The sequence below is a fragment of the Oncorhynchus gorbuscha genome, linkage group LG10 (assembly GCF_021184085.1).
Source record: "Oncorhynchus gorbuscha isolate QuinsamMale2020 ecotype Even-year linkage group LG10, OgorEven_v1.0, whole genome shotgun sequence".
NCBI classification, from domain to species: domain Eukaryota; kingdom Metazoa; phylum Chordata; class Actinopteri; order Salmoniformes; family Salmonidae; genus Oncorhynchus; species Oncorhynchus gorbuscha.
In genome coordinates, this window is record NC_060182.1 from 51650753 (window position 1) to 51668893 (window position 18141).

Consider the following 18141-nt stretch of genomic DNA (forward strand, 5'->3'; position numbering starts at 1 on the left):
CTGTATCACGGAGGCGCTCCGCACTGCTAAAGCTAACTCTCTCTCCTCTGCTCTCATCCTTCTAGATCTATCGGCTGCCTTCGATACTGTGAACCATCAGATCCTCCTCTCCACCCTCTCCGAGTTGGGCATCTCCGGCGCGGCCCACGCTTGGATTGCGTCCTACCTGACAGGTCGCTCCTACCAGGTGGCGTGGCGAGAATCTGTCTCCTCACCACGCGCTCTCACCACTGGTGTCCCCAGGGCTCTGTTCTAGGCCCTCTCCTATTCTCGCTATACACCAAGTCACTTGGCTCTGTCATAACCTCACATGGTCTCTCCTATCATTGCTATGCAGACGACACACAACTAATCTTCTCCTTTCCCCTTCTGATGACCAGGTGGCGAATCGCATCTCTGCATGTCTGGCAGACATATCAGTGTGGATGACGGATCACCACCTCAAGCTGAACCTCGGCAAGACGGAGCTGCTCTTCCTCCCGGGGAAGGACTGCCCGTTCCATGATCTCGCCATCACGGTTGACAACTCCATTGTGTCCTCCTCCCAGAGAGCTAAGAACCTTGGTGTGATCCTGGACAACACCCTGTCGTTCTCAACCAACATCAAGGCGGTGGCCCGTTCCTGTAGGTTCATGCTCTACAACATCCGCAGAGTACGACCCTGCCTCACACAGGAAGCGGCGCAGGTCCTAATCCAGGCACTTGTCATCTCCCGTCTGGACTACTGCAACTCGCTGTTGGCTGGGCTCCCTGCCTGTGCCATTAAACCCCTTCAACTCATCCAGAACGCCGCAGCCCGTCTGGTGTTCAACCTTCCCAAGTTCTCTCACGTCACCCCGCTCCTCCGTTCTCTCCACTAGCTTCCAGTTGAAGCTCGCATCCGCTACAAGACCATGGTGCTTGCCTACGGAGCTGTGAGGGGAACGGCACCTCAGTACCTCCAGGCTCTGATCAGGCCCTACACCCAAACAAGGGCACTGCGTTCATCCACCTCTAGCCTGCTCGCCTCCCTACCACTGAGGAAGTACAGCTCCCGCTCAGCCCAGTCAAAGCTGTTCGCTGCTCTGGCCCCCCCAATGGTGGAACAAACTCCCTCACGACGCCAGGACAGAGGAGTCAATCACCACCCTCCGGAGACACCTGAAACCCCACCTCTTTAAGGAATACCTAGGATAGGATAAGTATTTCTCCCCCCCCCCCTTTAAGATTTAGATGCACTATTGTAAAGTGACTGTTCCACTGGATCTCATAAGGTGAATGCACCAATTTGTAAGTCGCTCTGGATAAGAGCGTCTGCTAAATGACTTAAATGTAAATGTAATGTAAATGTTTAATAAAAATTGCTGTACATTGTGTTTTGTCACATTATGAGCGTATAGACCTAATCTACAGTCTGGAATCCTGCAATTGGGCAGCCTGCGCAGCAAATATAAAACAGCTGACTGTTGAGGTGTGGCTGTCAAAGAACAGCAGGCAGCAGCTAGAAGGTATTTCGCAATATTTCAAAATAAATACAAAATACAAAAATCTTTTTGAATAGGTGAGTGCCACTAGAAAGTTGGTGGACTATAATTTCCTTACCTAAAATCTGTGTATCCACTCTTTTCTTTGGCCTATGCATTTAAGACATGTGGCATTAAAAAATATTATTGTAATGTCTCCAGTCATGTAAAATGATGTACCATTTCCGAAAATGATTTTAGAAAATACATTTTTTCTTTCTCGGACCCACAAACCCCTCAGCCCCTGGTCTTCAAGACTGAGCACTGAATGTTACGAAACGCTGGTGATGGCCCTACGGTACAGGCTGTCGGCGGGGGTGTAATAGTGTGGGGAATTATTTCCGGGCACAAGTTAGGCCCCTTGACACCAATTGAGCAACGTTTACATGCCCTGAAAAATCCCATGAGTAATTCAGGCTGTTCTGCATAAGGGGGTCTGACCCGGTACTGGATGGGTGTACCTAATCAATTGTGTATATAGCCTACAGTAAGTTCAATAACCCTGTCAACTTCACAAGCTGCTTGAATTATACAATAGCTCTAAAGTAGCCTAATATAGAGAAGACTGAGCAAGTTGGTTCCTGACACCATACCACCGTAGGTCTACTTTTTGATTAACACAGGTGGATTAATACTGCTGGCAGAATATGCTAAGCTCATTATGGGTTTAAATGGTTTTTAACACACAATTAGCTACTGTAGCTGTTTCAGAAACATTGAATCTGAATCACATGGGCTTGTAAACATTGCATAACACGGCTAAGCAAATCTGGATCTTATAGAGGTAACTTGTGCTGGAAAACCGGCTCATCTTTGTCTCCAGCTTCAGGACTTTGAGAAGACCCTCATCTCTTCCACAGGCTATGAAGTCTTTCTTCCAAGACATACACTTCAGCCATGTGTTGTTTGGGATGGCAATCTGCGAGAGAAAGAGGGTTGTGCATTTAGCTAGAAAAATAACTTTGTGTGGTACTGGTGTAGGCTGAGAAAGGACACTGATTGTATCACTCGTGCCAACGGAACCTCTGAAAAATAAGACTGCTACCCAAGATGGGAACAACTTATTTCATGACCAGTTTAGGATGTCTCAACTAGCAAGCTATCTGTAAATGGCTGGCTCACACATGGTAGAGACTGTGTGCATGATGGTCATGAAAACAATAATTACAGCCCATGCAACACCAAAGATTGGCAATGTCATATGACAATACATGTTGTTGCTCTCTGATTGGCAACAAAAAAATGCAAAGCTGTTTCACGCGTATCGTCACAAATATCTGATAGCTTAATGTCACGGAAATGGATAGATAAACATTGTTGCTGGCAATTCTAATTTACAATGGGTGCGTCTAATCCTGAATGCTGATTGGTTAAAACTGTACTCCAGCTGGTGTCTATTCCACAAGTTACCACCAGCTAAATCTATGACTTCAAAATGCCTATTTACTCTGTTCCATCTGATTGCGCATTTCACTGTCTCTTCAGCCCAGCCAGGCAATTTATAAACTTGATCTCCACTATAAAAAGCATCTAGAAATTATCTCAAATTTATTTTAGACTAACATTTCATTTTCAACAGTGGCAATTTTTTTAAACCTTGCTCTCTGCAACATTGTTGCAAAATTCAAATTCTATCTCCAGTTGTCACATAGTAATGAACGAGTCGGGATGAGACAGACAAGTAGGCAGCTTTTCTCAGCTAGCCGAAATCATGAATCAGCACAATTTTTATGGATGTATACAAAGAAATATCAATAGAAAACAGGTCAAAAGAAACAAAGTGCAGCTAGTTTGCAGTCTTTCCAGCTTCAGTTTAAAGTGATTGTGTTAGCTGTGTTGTTGGCTAGCTCCTCAGAACAACAGTGTCCTGACGAGAGAGCACATTTTCTCTGCCAGGTGAAATCATTAGGTCATTGTTATAGATGTATCCAAACAGTTTAAACAAATGCAAATGCAGCTACTTTGTTGTTTTTCTGGCTCTGCTGTTTGACGTGACTGTAAGTTAGCCGTAGTTGGCTAGCTAGCAAGCAAGGGATAAGCCAGTATGGGAATAGAATATTTATAATGAACAACGGGGTTGCGTCCATAGATACAGAACAAAAATATTTAACGATTTGGTAGCATCTCTGGCAACCCAACCGATAGAATGAACGACCAGCCAGCTTGGTAGCAACCCTAGAATTGTGTCAGGACTATATCTTGTGGAAGGATGAAATAGTATGAATAAATTAATGAAAATATGTAAATCATTATTTGAATATGTTGGTAACCCGTTGTATAAAAGTGATAAACTACCTAGCAGCTCGCTTGTTTATTGAAGTTAGCTTGAGATTCAGACTTTGCTGTCAAACAGTTTCCTTACTAGATACTGAATATAGCTAACACCACACAAGATACATTCATTGGTAGATATTAATTTATTTAATCTGAAAAGTATGATTTTCTCCATGAACTCGTTTAACAAGCTAGCTTTTTTACATCACTTCCACTTTATCCCTGGTAACCACACACTAGAAAGTGCACCATCGAGGCTTCAGCTCTCAACATTGTGGTAACTGTAGTCCATAATGATTTTTGTGTTGTATTGTAATCCTTGTTGGTTGCACTCCCTTCTGCTTCTCTTTAGAAACTTGGGAAGAGTGAGCAAATACATGTTTGTCTCTTTATTCCAAGATTATTATCTCAAAAGAGAGAATATCCCATTAATTTATGTAAACACCTCTGAAATGGGAAATGCCATTAGAATATCTATTAGATATCTAATATCTAATATCTATCTATCTATCATAAGTATTAGAATATCTATGGCTCAGTCTGGGAAATGTAGCATGCTTGTCCACATTGGCAACATTATGCCATGTTTTTATCCTACAGTTATAGTCTGTTAACATTCCATTTCAAGTTCACAATCTTTTTTCAGCCTCTCCATTCTGAATACAAATTGTTTGGTAGCTGATAGACAGCCAGCAAAGGTATATTTCTTATGTTTGTTATATTGTGCTTGACTTATTTATATCCATGTAACACTTAAGTTTTTAAGACATTAAACAAATTACAGTCAGAAACAATGTCAAAATATGTATTTAATGGATACATTTGTCATGTCTTTGGCATCATTAAACTGAAGATTAATCTTTATGCGATAAAATGGATTCATCATGTAACTGTAATCAACTAGGAATTCGGGGCACCAAGGAAGATATTTAGATTACAAAGTTATATTTTTCCTAATATATTTTCAATTCTGATTAATGAATTCTTCTTTACCTCACGTGAGTCTCATTCCAAACGTCGTAAATTGTTGATTATCTGTGCGAACCCAGTCTTCACTATGAGTCATCCATACATCAATTGTCTTAAATCATTTATTTATTAACTAACTAAACAATCACAGAAGTGCACACACAAACAGATAAAGTAAATATGGTTACAAGAAATGATAGGGGGAATGTGCCCTAGTGGGCTAAACTGGCATGGCGGCTTGTTGTACAAAAGGGAAGTGGGGGTCGGCTGAGATAAGACAACACACAGTTGATAATTATAACAATTGAATTGTCTCTGTTGAAAAGTTTGTTTCTGTTGGAGAGTTTTTTCTGCCCTCTGTCGTGGTTAGAATGGGTAGTTCAGAGTGACATTCATTCATGGCATTATGGATAGATGTTTCGGCGGTTGTCGGTCTTCGTGTTCAATGATACCCGAATTCCTAGCTGCAGACTAGTAATTAATATCAAAGACTTGTTCTTATTCTGTCTATTGATAGTCTAAGAGTTTAACCACGTGGTATGGTTAAAAGATTCAGCAGTCTGGTCTCAAAACTTGGCCCTCTCGTTATCGAGTTAAGCTGGTCTGCAACCTTTGTCCTCTCATAATTGAGAGCAACATGGTCTGTTGAGAAATTCTCAAAGTGGGGGTTTTATTCAGGAGAAGTAGAAAAGGGCCTGTCCCAGGTTGCCCAACCATAACTGTGCTCATGGGCGGTCCTCTGATTTAGTTAAACTCCAAAGGGAATTGGAGTTTCCTTCATTAAACAGTCCACAATCACATTACACAATTTCTCAAACAGTATCATTCTCATTCATCTTATACAACAATTAGATGTAAGCCTCATATCTGAGGCTATTATATAAACAGCGTTATGGTAATGTGGCCGTATTGTCTCACATGAGTTTCACAAAATTGTACCAAACGGACCTGTTCGTAGCTGGTTTCTTCACCGATCTTTTATACCTTCTCCAGAACATAAATGTTGTTCGGACCTCAAGTTCTGTGAGGTGGAAGAAATTCCTTTGTTCTCTATGAAAATTCACTCAGTCTCTATACTGTGGCCATGAGGAGATAATTTACAACCTCTCTCTGACCACAGCAGCCTGGGTGTAGGAGACAGGGAGAGCGGGATGGGGCTTGCTGTACCCAAAGAGGGCAGCGTCATGACACATTTGTACAAACATCCAAAATATAACCCATTTGGAAAGTATTCAGACCCCTTGACTTTTTCCACATTTTGTTACATTACAGCCTTATTCTAAGATTTTGCTAAATTATAAAAAGTACTTTGTTGAAGCACCTTTGGCAGCGATTACAGGTCGAGTCTTCTTAGGTATGACGCTACACCTGTATTTGGGGAGTTTCTCCCATTCTTCTATCCAGATTCTCGTCAGGTTGGATGGGGAGTGTTGCTGCGTAGCTATTTTCAGGTCTCTCCAGAGATGTTCAATTGGGTTCAAGTCCAGGCTCTGGCTGGGCCACTCAAGGATATTCAGAGACTTGTCCCAAAGTGACATCTGTGTTGTCTTGGCTGGTTGCTTAGGGTTGTTGTCCTGTTGGAAGTTGAACCTTCATCTAAGTCTGAGGTCCTGAGCACTCTGGGGCAGGTTTACATCAAGGATCTCTCTGTACTTTGCACCATTCATCTTTGCCTCAATCCTGACTAGTCTCCCAGTCCCTGCCTCTGAAAACATCCCCACAGCATGATGCTGACACCACCGTGCTTCCCAATACATTTACATTTACATTTAAGTCATTTAGCAGACGCTCTTATCCAGAGCGACTTACAAATTGGTGCATTCACCTTATGACATCCAGTGGAACAGCCACTTTTCAATAGTGCATCTAAATCTTTTAAGGGGGGTGAGAAGGATTACTTTATCCTATCCCTGACCTCAGGGCAGGGATTTTCAGTACCTGGTTGACTGGGAGAGTTATGGCCCGGAGGAGAGGTGCTGGGTCCCCACCAGGGACACCCCGGTCAACCAGGTATGCCCCCAGGTAGGAGAGGGGGGTTACTGTCACACCCTGATCTGTTTCACCTATCTTTGGTATTGTCTCCACCCCCCTCCAGGTGTCACCCATCTTCCCCATTAACCCCTGTATACCTGTGTTCTGTCTGTTGCCAGTTCGTTTTGTTTTGTAAAGCCTACCAGCGGTTTTCCCCCTGTTCCTGTCTCATGATTGTTCCTGTTTAACCTTTTCTGCCTGCCGTCCAGTACCTTTGCCCCAGCTATCTGGATTATTGTCCTTGACTTGTCTTTTGCCTGTCCCTGTTGGCTTATTAAAATGTTAACTTGACGTTGTCTGCATCTGGGTCTTACCTTAACATGATAACTTTATGGCTTATAATAGGGCATGAAATGAATGAATCCATCACATCCATACATACACACTACTCCATTTAGGTACAGTTACAATAGCGATGGTTCCAGGTTTCCTCCAGACGTAATGCTTGGCATTCAGGCCAAAGTGTTCAATCTTGGTTTTATCAGACCAGAGAATCTTGTTTCTCATGGTCTGAGAGTCTTTACGTGCCTTTTGGCAAACTCCAAGCGGGCTGTCATATGCCTTTTACTGATGAGTGGCTTCCGTCTGGCCACTCTACCATAAAGGCTTGGTTGGTGGTGTGCTGCAGAGATGGTTGTCCTCCTGGAATGTTCTCCCATCGGGTGCTTGGTCACCTACCTGACCAAGGCCCTTCTCCCCTGATTGCTCAGTTTGGCAGGGCGGCCAGGTCTATAAAGAGTCTTGATGGTTCCAAACTTCTTCCATTGAAAAATGATGGAGGCCACTGTGTTCTTGGGGACCTTCAATGCTGCAGACCCCACATAGCCTGGTTCCTCTCTAGGTTTCCTCCTAGGTTTTGGCCTTTCTAGAGAGTTTTTCCTATCCACCGTGCTTCTACACCTGCATTGCTTGCTGTTTGGGGTTTTAGGCTGGGTTTCTGTACAGTACTTTGAGATAGCAGCTGATGTACAAAGGGCTATATAAATAAATTTGATTTGCAGACATTTTTTGGTACCCTTCCACAGATCTGTGCCTCGACACAATCCTGTCTTGGAGCTCTAAGGGCAATTCCTTCAACTTCATGACTTGGTTTTTGCTTTGACATGCATTGTCAAATGTGGGACCTTATATACACAGTGCCTTTCCAAATCATGTCCAATCATTTTAATTTACCACAAGTGGACTCCAATCAAGTTGTAGAAGCAGGATGCACCTGAGCTCAATTTTGAGTCTCATAGCAAAGGGTCTGAATACTTATGTAAATAAGCTATTTCTGTTTTTTATTTTTATTACGTTTGCAAAAACTTCTAAAAATCTGTTTTCACTTCATCATTTTGGGGTACGGGGTAGATTACTGAGGATTTTTTTTATTTAATCCATTTCAGAATAAGGCTGTAACGTTACAAAATGTGGAAAATGTCAAGGGGTCTGAATACTTACACACACAAACTACACAAAAATACACACTTCCTTTTACCTCATCAACACAAACCATAAGCCACATGAATATGACAAACTCATTTTCTTATTTCAATACAAGTTAAGGAATACTCAATAATTATGCATTAACATAAATTACATTTAATGTGTCTTTCATTTATCTTGCAAATGCCACAATAAGGAAACAAATCACTTGTCAGTGATATAGCCTATTGCTTCCTCTACACTTTCATTATAAGTGGAAGATACAATACATATGGAATATTGTTAACTGGATAGGTGCTACCATGGGGAGCAAATTATTGTGCAAAGAAATCTACTTCGGTCTTTGTTCTTAGCTTAAATGGGATGAAATGGGGGTTATCTGTTGTGAGAAAATGGAACACTATTGGCCAAGTCATTCAATGGTAAACAAAATGTCTTATATGTACAACACATCTACTGTATGACTTCCTTCAATCTATACCTCCAAAATGGACTGTTGTTAATAATGAAAGTTGCTAAAAACAGGAAAACTGTACAGAAATTTTAGATTGAGGTTAACTGGGTGAGCTCTGAATGGTCTCTTTGCAGCATCGTCTTTAGAATCAACACATTCGTCCAAACTGGGTCACTTTCCTCGATAGATCATCTAGTGGACATAACAGTCAAGGAAACATTTGTCTTCTTCAATACATATACACTATATACATATCAGCAATCTGTCATAGTGCTTTGTCTCGGGAATCGGAAAAGGTAACATTTTAAAGTAGAGCAATGTATGTAAACATTACTGGTGTAGCACACACCCCTGTAGCCCCCGTAAGGGCCCTATACTTTTAGAGGCCTCCTTATGGGGAGGTTGGGGTCCCCCCAGATAGCATATGAACACATAATAAAACATGATTTTCTTTTATTACGTGGAATTATCTCTCAGCCATGGCAAAATGTGTAGAATAGCAGGAAAATAGCTCAGGGAGTCTTGAAAGTCAGTTTATTGTATTTATAAATATACATTTTACATTTACAGAAATTTTATAAGTGAAAAAAAAAATGTTTTTGGAATAATTAATAATTAATTTCCATGTCGGCTCTATGTCTGGAAATGCCCTCATCCGGATCTTAAGGATCCCAATTTCAAACTCTCCAAAAATGTGTTTAAAATTCAAAAAACTTCCAAAAATAAATATTAACTGAAAATTATCGTATGTTGTTCCTTGCAATTAAAGAATATTTCTCTCAAAACATTGCATCTGGAGATTTGGTTAACTGCATCAGATTTTTAAATCAGGAATGAGCAGGGTCAGTTATACCATAAGGACCCTTTATTCGTGTCCTCACTACATGTAGTGAAACAAGACAACTCATAATCTGTAAAGTTCTCCACTTTTGATAGATTTAAACAAACAATATTGGAATCACCACAGTCACAACCATAAATGGTCAACTCCATCTGCCTGATAGATTAAAATAGAATATAAATTTTGTTTCAAATATGTCATTTTTAATGAGGTTTTAGAGTCATAAAGCAACTGAGGAAACACTAAATTGCTACTGTGTATACCACTTGAATGATTTTTGTCAACTCCGTAAAATATCAACTCGGTCAGATTTTTGTCTAACATCAACTCTGTCAGAGTCCTGAAAGATCTGATAGAGTGGTTGTTTTTAATAGGGGTTTTTCCAGTTAATAATTTTTCATATTTTACAAATGCCTGTTTTGAGTCTCAACATCAACAGTGAAGAGGCGACTCCGGGATGCTGGCCTTCTAGGCAGAGTTCCTCTGTCCAGTGTCTGTGTTCATTTGCCCATCTAAATATTACATTTTTATTGGCCAGTCTGCCTAGAAGGCCAGCATCCCAGAGTCGCCTCTTCACTGTTGACATTGAGACTGGTGTTTTGCAGGTACTAATTAATGAAGCTGCCAGTTGAGGACCTGTGAGGCGTCTGTTTCTCAAACTAGACACTCTAATGTACTTGTCCTCTTGCTCAGTTGTGCACCGGGGCCTCCCACTCCTCCTTCTATTCTGGTTAGAGCGAGTGTGCTCTAACTATGTTCTGTGAAGGGAGTAGTACACAGCGTTGTACGAGATCTTCAGTTTCTTGGCATACCGGAGGCGATTCCGAGATGCTGGCCTTCTTGGCAGAGTTGCAAAGAAAAAGCTATATCACTGACTGGCCAATCAAAATAAAAGATTACGATGGGCAAAAGAACACAGACACTGGACAGAGGAAGATTGGTGTTATGGACAGACAAATCTTAGTTTGATGTGTTCGGATCACAAAGAAGAACATTCATGAGACGCAGAAAAACTGAAAAGATGCTGGAGGAGTGCTTGACGCCATCTTTCAAGCATAGTGGAGGCAATGTGATGGTCTGGGGTGCTTTGGTGGTGGTAAATTGAGAGATTTGTACAAGGTAAAAGGGATCTTGAAAAAGGAAGGCTGTCACTCCATTTTGCAACGCCATGCCATACCCCGTGGACGGCGCTTAATTGGAGACAAACAGGACAATGACCCAAAGCACAGCTCCAAACTATGCAATAATTATAATTATAATTATTATTTAGGGTAGAAGCAGTCAGCTGGTATTCTGTCTATAATGGAGTAGCCAGCACTGTCACCGGATCTCAGCTCTATTGAGCTGTTGTGGGTGCAGCTTGACCGTATGGTACGTACAGAAGTGCCCAACAAGCACTCCAACTTGTGGGAGGTGCTTCAGGAAGCATGAGGTGAAATCCCTTCAGATTACCTCAACAAATTGACAACTGGAATGCCAAAGGTCTGCAATGCTGCAAATGGAGGATTCTTTGATGAAAGCAAAGTTTGAAGGGCACAATTATTATTTCAATTAAAAATAATTGTTTATAACCTTGTCAACGTCTTGACTATTCATTTTGCAACTCATTTCAGGTATGTTTTTATGGAAAACAAGGACATTTCTAAGTGACTGCAAACTGTTTAACATATGTGTATATACTTAAATTATGTTGTTAATATTGAGACAAATATTGAGATTTTCCCATCTTTCAAGAATCCCTGAGCTCGAAAACAGCAACATTTTCTCTCAGCCTCATGAAAAATGTGTACAATATCATGAGATTAGCTATAAAACTGCTAATTTTTCTCTCTTTCCCATGGAAGAAAAATAAATCCACTCAGAACTGTGCTACACCACTGGCAGACATACTGTATGTACAACATTGCAGCTGGTTGTAGTGGCTTTGAGGTCTTGTAAAATTGCTACATAAATAAATACCACCCATTATAAAACAATGGTGAGGTAAAAGGATATATTTGCTGGTCAGCTCCTGTATGGTGAACTGCATCTTCATCTGGAAGGCAATCTGAGCCTCACACATGCATGCGTCTTCACTCAGCTTATTCCCACTCATCTCATTCGCATCCTCTGAAAGAGACATCAGTGGCAAAAGTGAATCATGAATAAATTGTACATTTCTATATAGAAATGTACATTAAGTAACTCCAGTTCCCATTTTAAACAAGTTATATCTAACAAGTTGATAGGCTACTCAGTATTACACAGTAAAGTGTAATAACGTGACACTGCATCCACACCTAGGAATCTATTAAAACCCTTTTCCATATTGGTTACAAGGAAACAAATTGTGGAGTTACAAATTGCTACCAAATATTATAATTGCCTTTTACTACGTGGTTTTGGAGCAACTTAATGAAAAGTGTGACAACTAGTTGACTTAATGTAAAGTCAATACTACAAATACAGACATTGCATACAGTCAAGTGGTGTCAAGTGCTTTTTGAGGGGAAGTCAGTGGTAAATCAATTGGGTTTTGCAAAAGGTTAACAATCACTTTAAGGCTTTAACCAAGGCGGTGGGCCAGCCATTCATTCAAGCACTTGTTCATCATAACACAAACCCATTGTCACATATACTCCCTCTCCAGCCTCTAGGTCATCAGGTTGCTGATTATGCCGCACACCTGCCACCATCGTCTCGCACACCTGTGCCTCATGACACTCACCTGGACTCCATCACCTCCGTGATTATCTTCCCTATATCTGTCACACCCCTTGATTCTTTCCTCAGGTGTTATTGACTCTGTTTTCATGTCAGTGCGTTGTTTGTGTTTCGTGGTCATTGTTTCTTTTATTTATTAAAACACTCCCTGAACTTTCTACACCCATCATCTAATAGTTCATACACTTCGATTTTCAAGGTCTCCCGAAGATTTGAAGCAAACCATAGGTGAAGGAATGCAATTTGAGATAACCAGGCATCGGTTCAACAAACGCATGAGGCCAAAAGCAAGTCATATGGCCGAGCTCCTTTGTGTCCTTTTTCTGTGTCTAAATCCTGTTCCGCAAGCAGCAAGCTCATGCTGTACCTCCCTATGCTCATCCATTTCCTTCTTCCTTACTTTGACACAACTTGCCCTTTAAGGTGTGAGCTATGGAGTCGATGGTGCTAAAGTTGGCCAAGTGAAAGTAATGCTGGCTGTGGGGCACAGAGGCTATCTCCTGGAGCTCTATGTCCTCTGTTTTAACCTCACCGACTGTGTATATCTCCACACCTGTGGAAAGATAGGAAGACCGGACAAGGGTCACTTAGACAAACCCAAAACTGAGGTAGGGTAGATAAAGGGTTGGGGAGTAATGGATTACATGTAATGGATTACAAAAACCGGTAACTGTAATCCATTACGTTACCAGCAAAAAATATTGTAATCAGACAACAGATACTTTTGAAAAACGAGATGATTACTTCAAGGGTTACTTTTAAATTCTTAAAGGATGTTTGCGAAAAAATGATACGACTGCTGTCGACATCCAAAGATTACCCAACTTGAATAAACGCTTGGAGGTAAGGATGACAGTAGTGGTGTAGTCTATGGCGATAAGGATATCACTTATCATTGATATGTACATAGTGCATCGATGTGATTCACACTTCTGCTCTCTCATTTTGCTATTTGCGCCTTACGGATTGTGATTGTTGTGGATGGCTGTTCACAAATCTAAATGTGTATTTGAACCCAATAATGGTTGAATTCAAGAAGTTTAAGCTGTCTATCAATCATTGTTTTTGAAACCAGTGGACAGCCAATGAAAAATGCGTAGTGTGTATCCAAACCTGTGGGAAATAAGTGTGGCTTTTATTGCTCAATCTAATTCAGGTTGATAAAAAAAAATCCATAGGCCTAATGGACACATGCTCAAATTTGCACACTTTTGATTGCCAATTTAAGTCTATCTGTAATTGTTACATCAATTTTTGGATGTATAAATTATATATATATGGTTCTCATGGAGTGTGTCAGTTGATTTATACATTATATTCTTCAAGAATCAAGGGATATATATATATATATAGAAGAATATAACTTGTAAATGCCTTATGAGCTTTGTTCAACTTCAACCCAAAATATAAGTTAGTTTTTCACCAATATTTGTAAACATTGTAAATATAAACAAACACTGTATAGCTTCATAACATGGTCAAAACAATAATTGTGATATCATGGATGGTCAGTCCTTGCATCCATAGCTCTGTCTATTAATCTGAGAGCGGTTACATTTCTCCAGGCCCATCCCTCAGCTTTTTACCAAAACATAGGCGGGGCGACAGTTTTGTTATTGTTTCCATTTGTGGATTTGCCCTTTTAAACAGCTGTATATGATCAAGATATCAAAGAACACCAACAAAAAAAGAAAACAATAGGCCTACAGCAAATGCAGCACATGGCATTAATATTTCACATGTAAAAGCACTTTTCAGTAGTGCTCAAAGCATGCCATTCCATGAGCCCAATCAGTCGTCCATGACAACAAAATCACAAACAACAGAGTAGGACTGTCTAATAAGTCCTTAGTTTTGAGGTCATGCTCAGGTAAATAATAATAAAGCATAGAGTAGGAGTGAGCACTTGTTGGCTGCTTTTCCTTCACTCTGTGTCAGCCCAACCATCTGAAATTGGTTGAGGTCGGAGGATTGTGGAGGCCAGGTCATCTGATGCAGCACTCCGTCACTCTCCTTCTTGGTAAAATAGCCCTTACACAGCCTGAAGGTGTGTTGGGTCATTGTCCTGTTGAAAAACAAATGATAGTCCCACTAAGAGCAAACCAGATGGGATGGAGTATGGCTGCAGAATGCTGTGGTAGCCATGATGGTTAAGTGTGCCTTGAATTCTAAATAAATCACAGACAGTGTCACCATCAAAGCACCCCCACACCATAACACCTCCTCCTCCATGCTTTACAGTGGGAAATACACATGCAGAGATCATCCGCTCACCAACATCGCATCTCACAAAGACACGGCGGTTGGAACTAAAAATCTCAAATTTGGACTCCAGACTATTTTTCCACCGGGACATATTTCCACCAGTCAAATGTCCTTTGCCCATGTTTCTTGGCCAAATCATGTCTATTCTCATTATTGGTGTCCTTTAGTAGTGTTTTCTTAACAGCAATTCAACCATGAATTCCTGATTCACACAATCTCTGTATTAACTCTGTGAAGCATGTATTTGGGCTGCAATTTCTGAGAATGGTAACTCGAATGATCTTATCCTCTGCAGCAGAGGTTACTCTGGGTCTTTCATTCCTGTGGCGGTCCTCATGAGAGGCAGTTTCATCATAGCACTTTTTTTTTTGCGACTGCACTTGAAGAAACTTTCAAAGTTCTTGACATTTTACATATTGGCTGACCTTCATGTAATGATGGACTGTCGTTTCTCTTGCCTTATTTGAGCTGTTCTTACCATAATATGGACTTGGTCTTTTACCAAATAGGGCTATCTTCTGTATACCACCCCTACCATGTCATAACACAACTGATTGGCTTAAACGCATTAAGAAAGAAATTCCACAACTGAACTTTTTAAGGCACACCTGATAATTGAAATGCATTCTGTGTGACTACCTCATGAAGCTTGTTGAGAGAATGCCAAGAATGTGCAAAGCTGTCCTAAAAAAACCATTAGATTTGTTTTCCACTTTTTTGGTTACTACATGATTCCATACGTGTTACTTCATAATTTTGATGCCTTCACTATAGAAAATAGTAAAAAAAACTCTGGAATGAGTAGGTGTGGCCAAACTTTTGACTGGTACTGTATGTATAGTGTAATTGTTGTTTATTGATGTTTTCATGCAGGGTTCATCTGCAAAAGAAACCATGGTCTCAGCATGACTCCCTGCTTAAATACAGATGAAAAATAATTAAAAATTGCCTCACTCTCTTACCACACAGGGTTTCCCTGAACTTGGACGTGAGCTTCTCAATGACGCCGTAGGTCTCCACGTAGAACACGTGTTCATCCAGGGGCAGACTGGCCATGAGACGCAGGGACTTCATGTCCGCCCTGTCCACGCCCACTGCGTAGATCTCGATGCCTGCCACCCTCGCTGCCGCGGCCACCTCCTCCACCGTGTCCTGGGGACGTCCATCGGTTACGATGATGGCCACCTTGGCAATGTTCTTGTTAGCTAGCCGGGAGCCTGACTCCTCAGTGAAGGTCTCCTCCATAGCCGTCTTGATAGCCAGGCCAGTCATTGTACCAGCAGCTAGAGATTTGATGCGGGCCAGCGCTGCCTTCAGGCCTGCCTTGTCGAAGTGCGTCTTGAGAAGGAACTCGATCTTCACCGTGCTAGCGTAGTTCACGACGGCCACCCGCGTGGCATCCGAGCCAACATCGAGGGTGTCGACCATGTCAGCCAGGAAGATTTTGACCTTCTCAAATTCTGTGGGGCGCACACTACGCGAACTGTCGATAATGAACACCAGGTCGAGGGGCCGGCTTTTGCAGTGGGTTCCTGCGGAGGGAAAATTGTGACATTGGTTTTTACCACCCAGTGTGGAATGGTTCTCTCTACACACTTTCATATCTACTGTATATCAAACACATTCAGGCTTCACATTCAGGTCTGGAGTTACTGAGGGTTTTAGCAAGTCAGCTTGATATGTGTTACTGGTGAGTTTACTCGGTGCTACTATTTCAAATAGATTACATGGGAGCGTTAGTTTTAAGCGGGCAACCGTTTATGCTTCAGAACACACGGCAATAATACTACAAACAGCAGTAAAAATAACAGTTTTAAGAAGTCTGAAGAAAAAGTGGATGAAAGCTTAGTGAGAAAGCTTAGTGAGAGAAGATTCTGAACATTTCCGAAGAAAGTAAACATGGACACCAAACCAATTTCAATGTAATATAGTAAACCAAATAGAAGGTTCATGTTTACTTCTCCCAAGATTCACCTGCAGAGGAGGAAAAAACTACCGAATAGTGACTTATATGACAGCATCTGCTCAATCCCAGGACAAAGAGATTGTAAAAGGAAGAAAATAAAGGAAGAAAACCACATAAAAACACCAACAGAAGAGGGGGGGTTCCAATTCAAATTTATACCCAGAAACCAATCAGTCCATGAGGGATTCAATCAAAAGGAGGTTTTTGTTTTTTGCCTAAAGTCTTCTACCTGTGTCAGCACTGATGATGGGAGTGGTGGTGCCGCTTGGGGTACTGACCGGCTGTTCAAGTGGAGGGGGTGGTGCTGTGGGCCGGAGGTACATGACTGGCCATTTCCCGGTTGGCTGGTGATAGCTATTAAACCTGTAATTATTGTCATGTACTTTGGGCCACCATGATGGAGGAAGAGGGAGAAGTAGTAGAGCAATGGTTATTTTGTTTGCCTCAAGTGCAATAAGAGGCCTATGACTTACATGGGGATGGTGTGAAGTACATTAGCCTGCTGTTATTAGCTTTAAGCATCAGCGAGAGTCTGTCTGCTAGCAATTGAGACTATCATCCATCAGCATTTGTTTATGCTTATTGCAGCTACTAAGCTACCAACATACAGTCGGTTGTTTCTCAATTTCACACAACGTAAAGTGTTCTGAACTCCTGGAAAAGTGCTTCATAAATCCATTATTGTATGGAAATAATAGTCATAACGTTTAATATAGCCTAGCCCAAAGGTTTGAGTACACATTGACACCAGTCCTTCCTTTGGTGTGCTATTTGGTTAACATTTTCCAGCTAACGAATTTCAAAATGTATGCAATTGTATGGCAAGATAAGAACGTTTATTTACAGTAAAAAATGAATATCTGCCTTTATTCTGTAATAACCGAGGTTTGGCCAATACCCGCTTAAATTTCAGAACTTTTATAATACATTAACGCCAATGCCAAATTATCTCAAATGTAAAGTCATGAAGAGCAATAAAACTTAAAGGAAAATAAATGTGCGTACTATTACAAAATAGCCTACATTGTACGAAAATGAACCAACCTCCCAAATCAATCGTTTTTTGATTCTTAGACAACTGAGCTGGTTGCTGAACATTTCCAATTTGTTGCTGTCCTTGTGGAGCACTCTGAAACGGTTGTTGCTGTTGAATGCTCCGCTGAAATGTTTGCGGTGGCATGATAGGGCTGTCTGCGTGATGCTGCCGAAGATGGCATCCTCCATGAAGTCGGTATGTTCCTTGGACCTCCATAGCGAGCAACGACATGCAACAGACGAGTCCTCCGATTAACAGTGTCATACTGTGGCAGTTGGTTCTCTTAGGTAAGCTACTTCTCAAGAAGCAATTCAGAATACAAACATTTGCTCTCTGGGGGCATATTTAACCATCATCAGGCTAAATGCGTGTGAGAAGGTCGTCCAATCAGGGTTTGTGCGACACGAACAGTGGCTATGTGATGTTGTTCTGGAGGAGAAAAGGGACGTAATTTTGTTTTAATTGTTCATGCAAACTGCGACCTCTAGCGTTACATACAAGCACATGCAAGCTTATTGGTGTGATCAGTTTTATTCTCAATTTGATTCTCAATTCAATCTAATCCACATCTAACACAACTACAATTGATGAGGCCTATATCATTAATATTTTTATCATTAATATTTGCTTAGTTTAGATTATTAGTTTGTTGGAGTTTCAGTATACAGGTTCATA

The 18141-nt window shown here is 41.2% G+C and overlaps 1 protein-coding gene across 3 annotated transcripts; it reads right to left on the minus strand.

Annotated features, from left to right (window-relative positions):
• Positions 1–8123: 8123 nt before the first annotated feature.
• Positions 8124–17884, minus strand: LOC124046224 (matrilin-3-like). Of its 3 annotated transcripts, XM_046366358.1 has the most exons (5): positions 17475–17884; positions 16660–16812; positions 15427–15996; positions 11492–11605; positions 8124–8850 (listed from the first exon to the last, which is right to left on the minus strand). In XM_046366358.1, exons 1-5 carry the CDS (start codon positions 17728–17730, stop codon positions 8804–8806), a joined length of 1140 nt encoding a protein of 379 aa, XP_046222314.1. In that variant the 5' UTR covers positions 17731–17884; the 3' UTR covers positions 8124–8803. The 3 variants fall into 3 exon arrangements, with proteins under 3 accessions (XP_046222314.1, XP_046222315.1, XP_046222317.1); XM_046366359.1 differs by lacking the exon at positions 16660–16812; XM_046366361.1 differs by lacking the exons at positions 8124–8850; positions 11492–11605 and adding an exon at positions 11612–14264.
• Between the last annotated feature and the right edge of the window lie 257 nt (positions 17885–18141).

Bases quoted from the DNA above. Each gene is read 5' to 3' on its own strand.
- LOC124046224 (XM_046366358.1), bottom strand. From the start codon at position 17,730: ATGACACTGTTAATCGGAGGACTCGTCTGTTGCATGTCGTTGCTCGCT. The intron at 16,813-17,474 runs GTTGGTTCATTT...GGTGGCCCAAAG, and splicing joins AAAAACGATTGATTTGGGAG to TACATGACAATAATTACAGG. The intron at 8,851-11,491 runs ATATCCTTTTAC...TGTTATGTCCAC, and splicing joins ACAGGAGCTGACCAGCAAAT to TAGATGATCTATCGAGGAAA.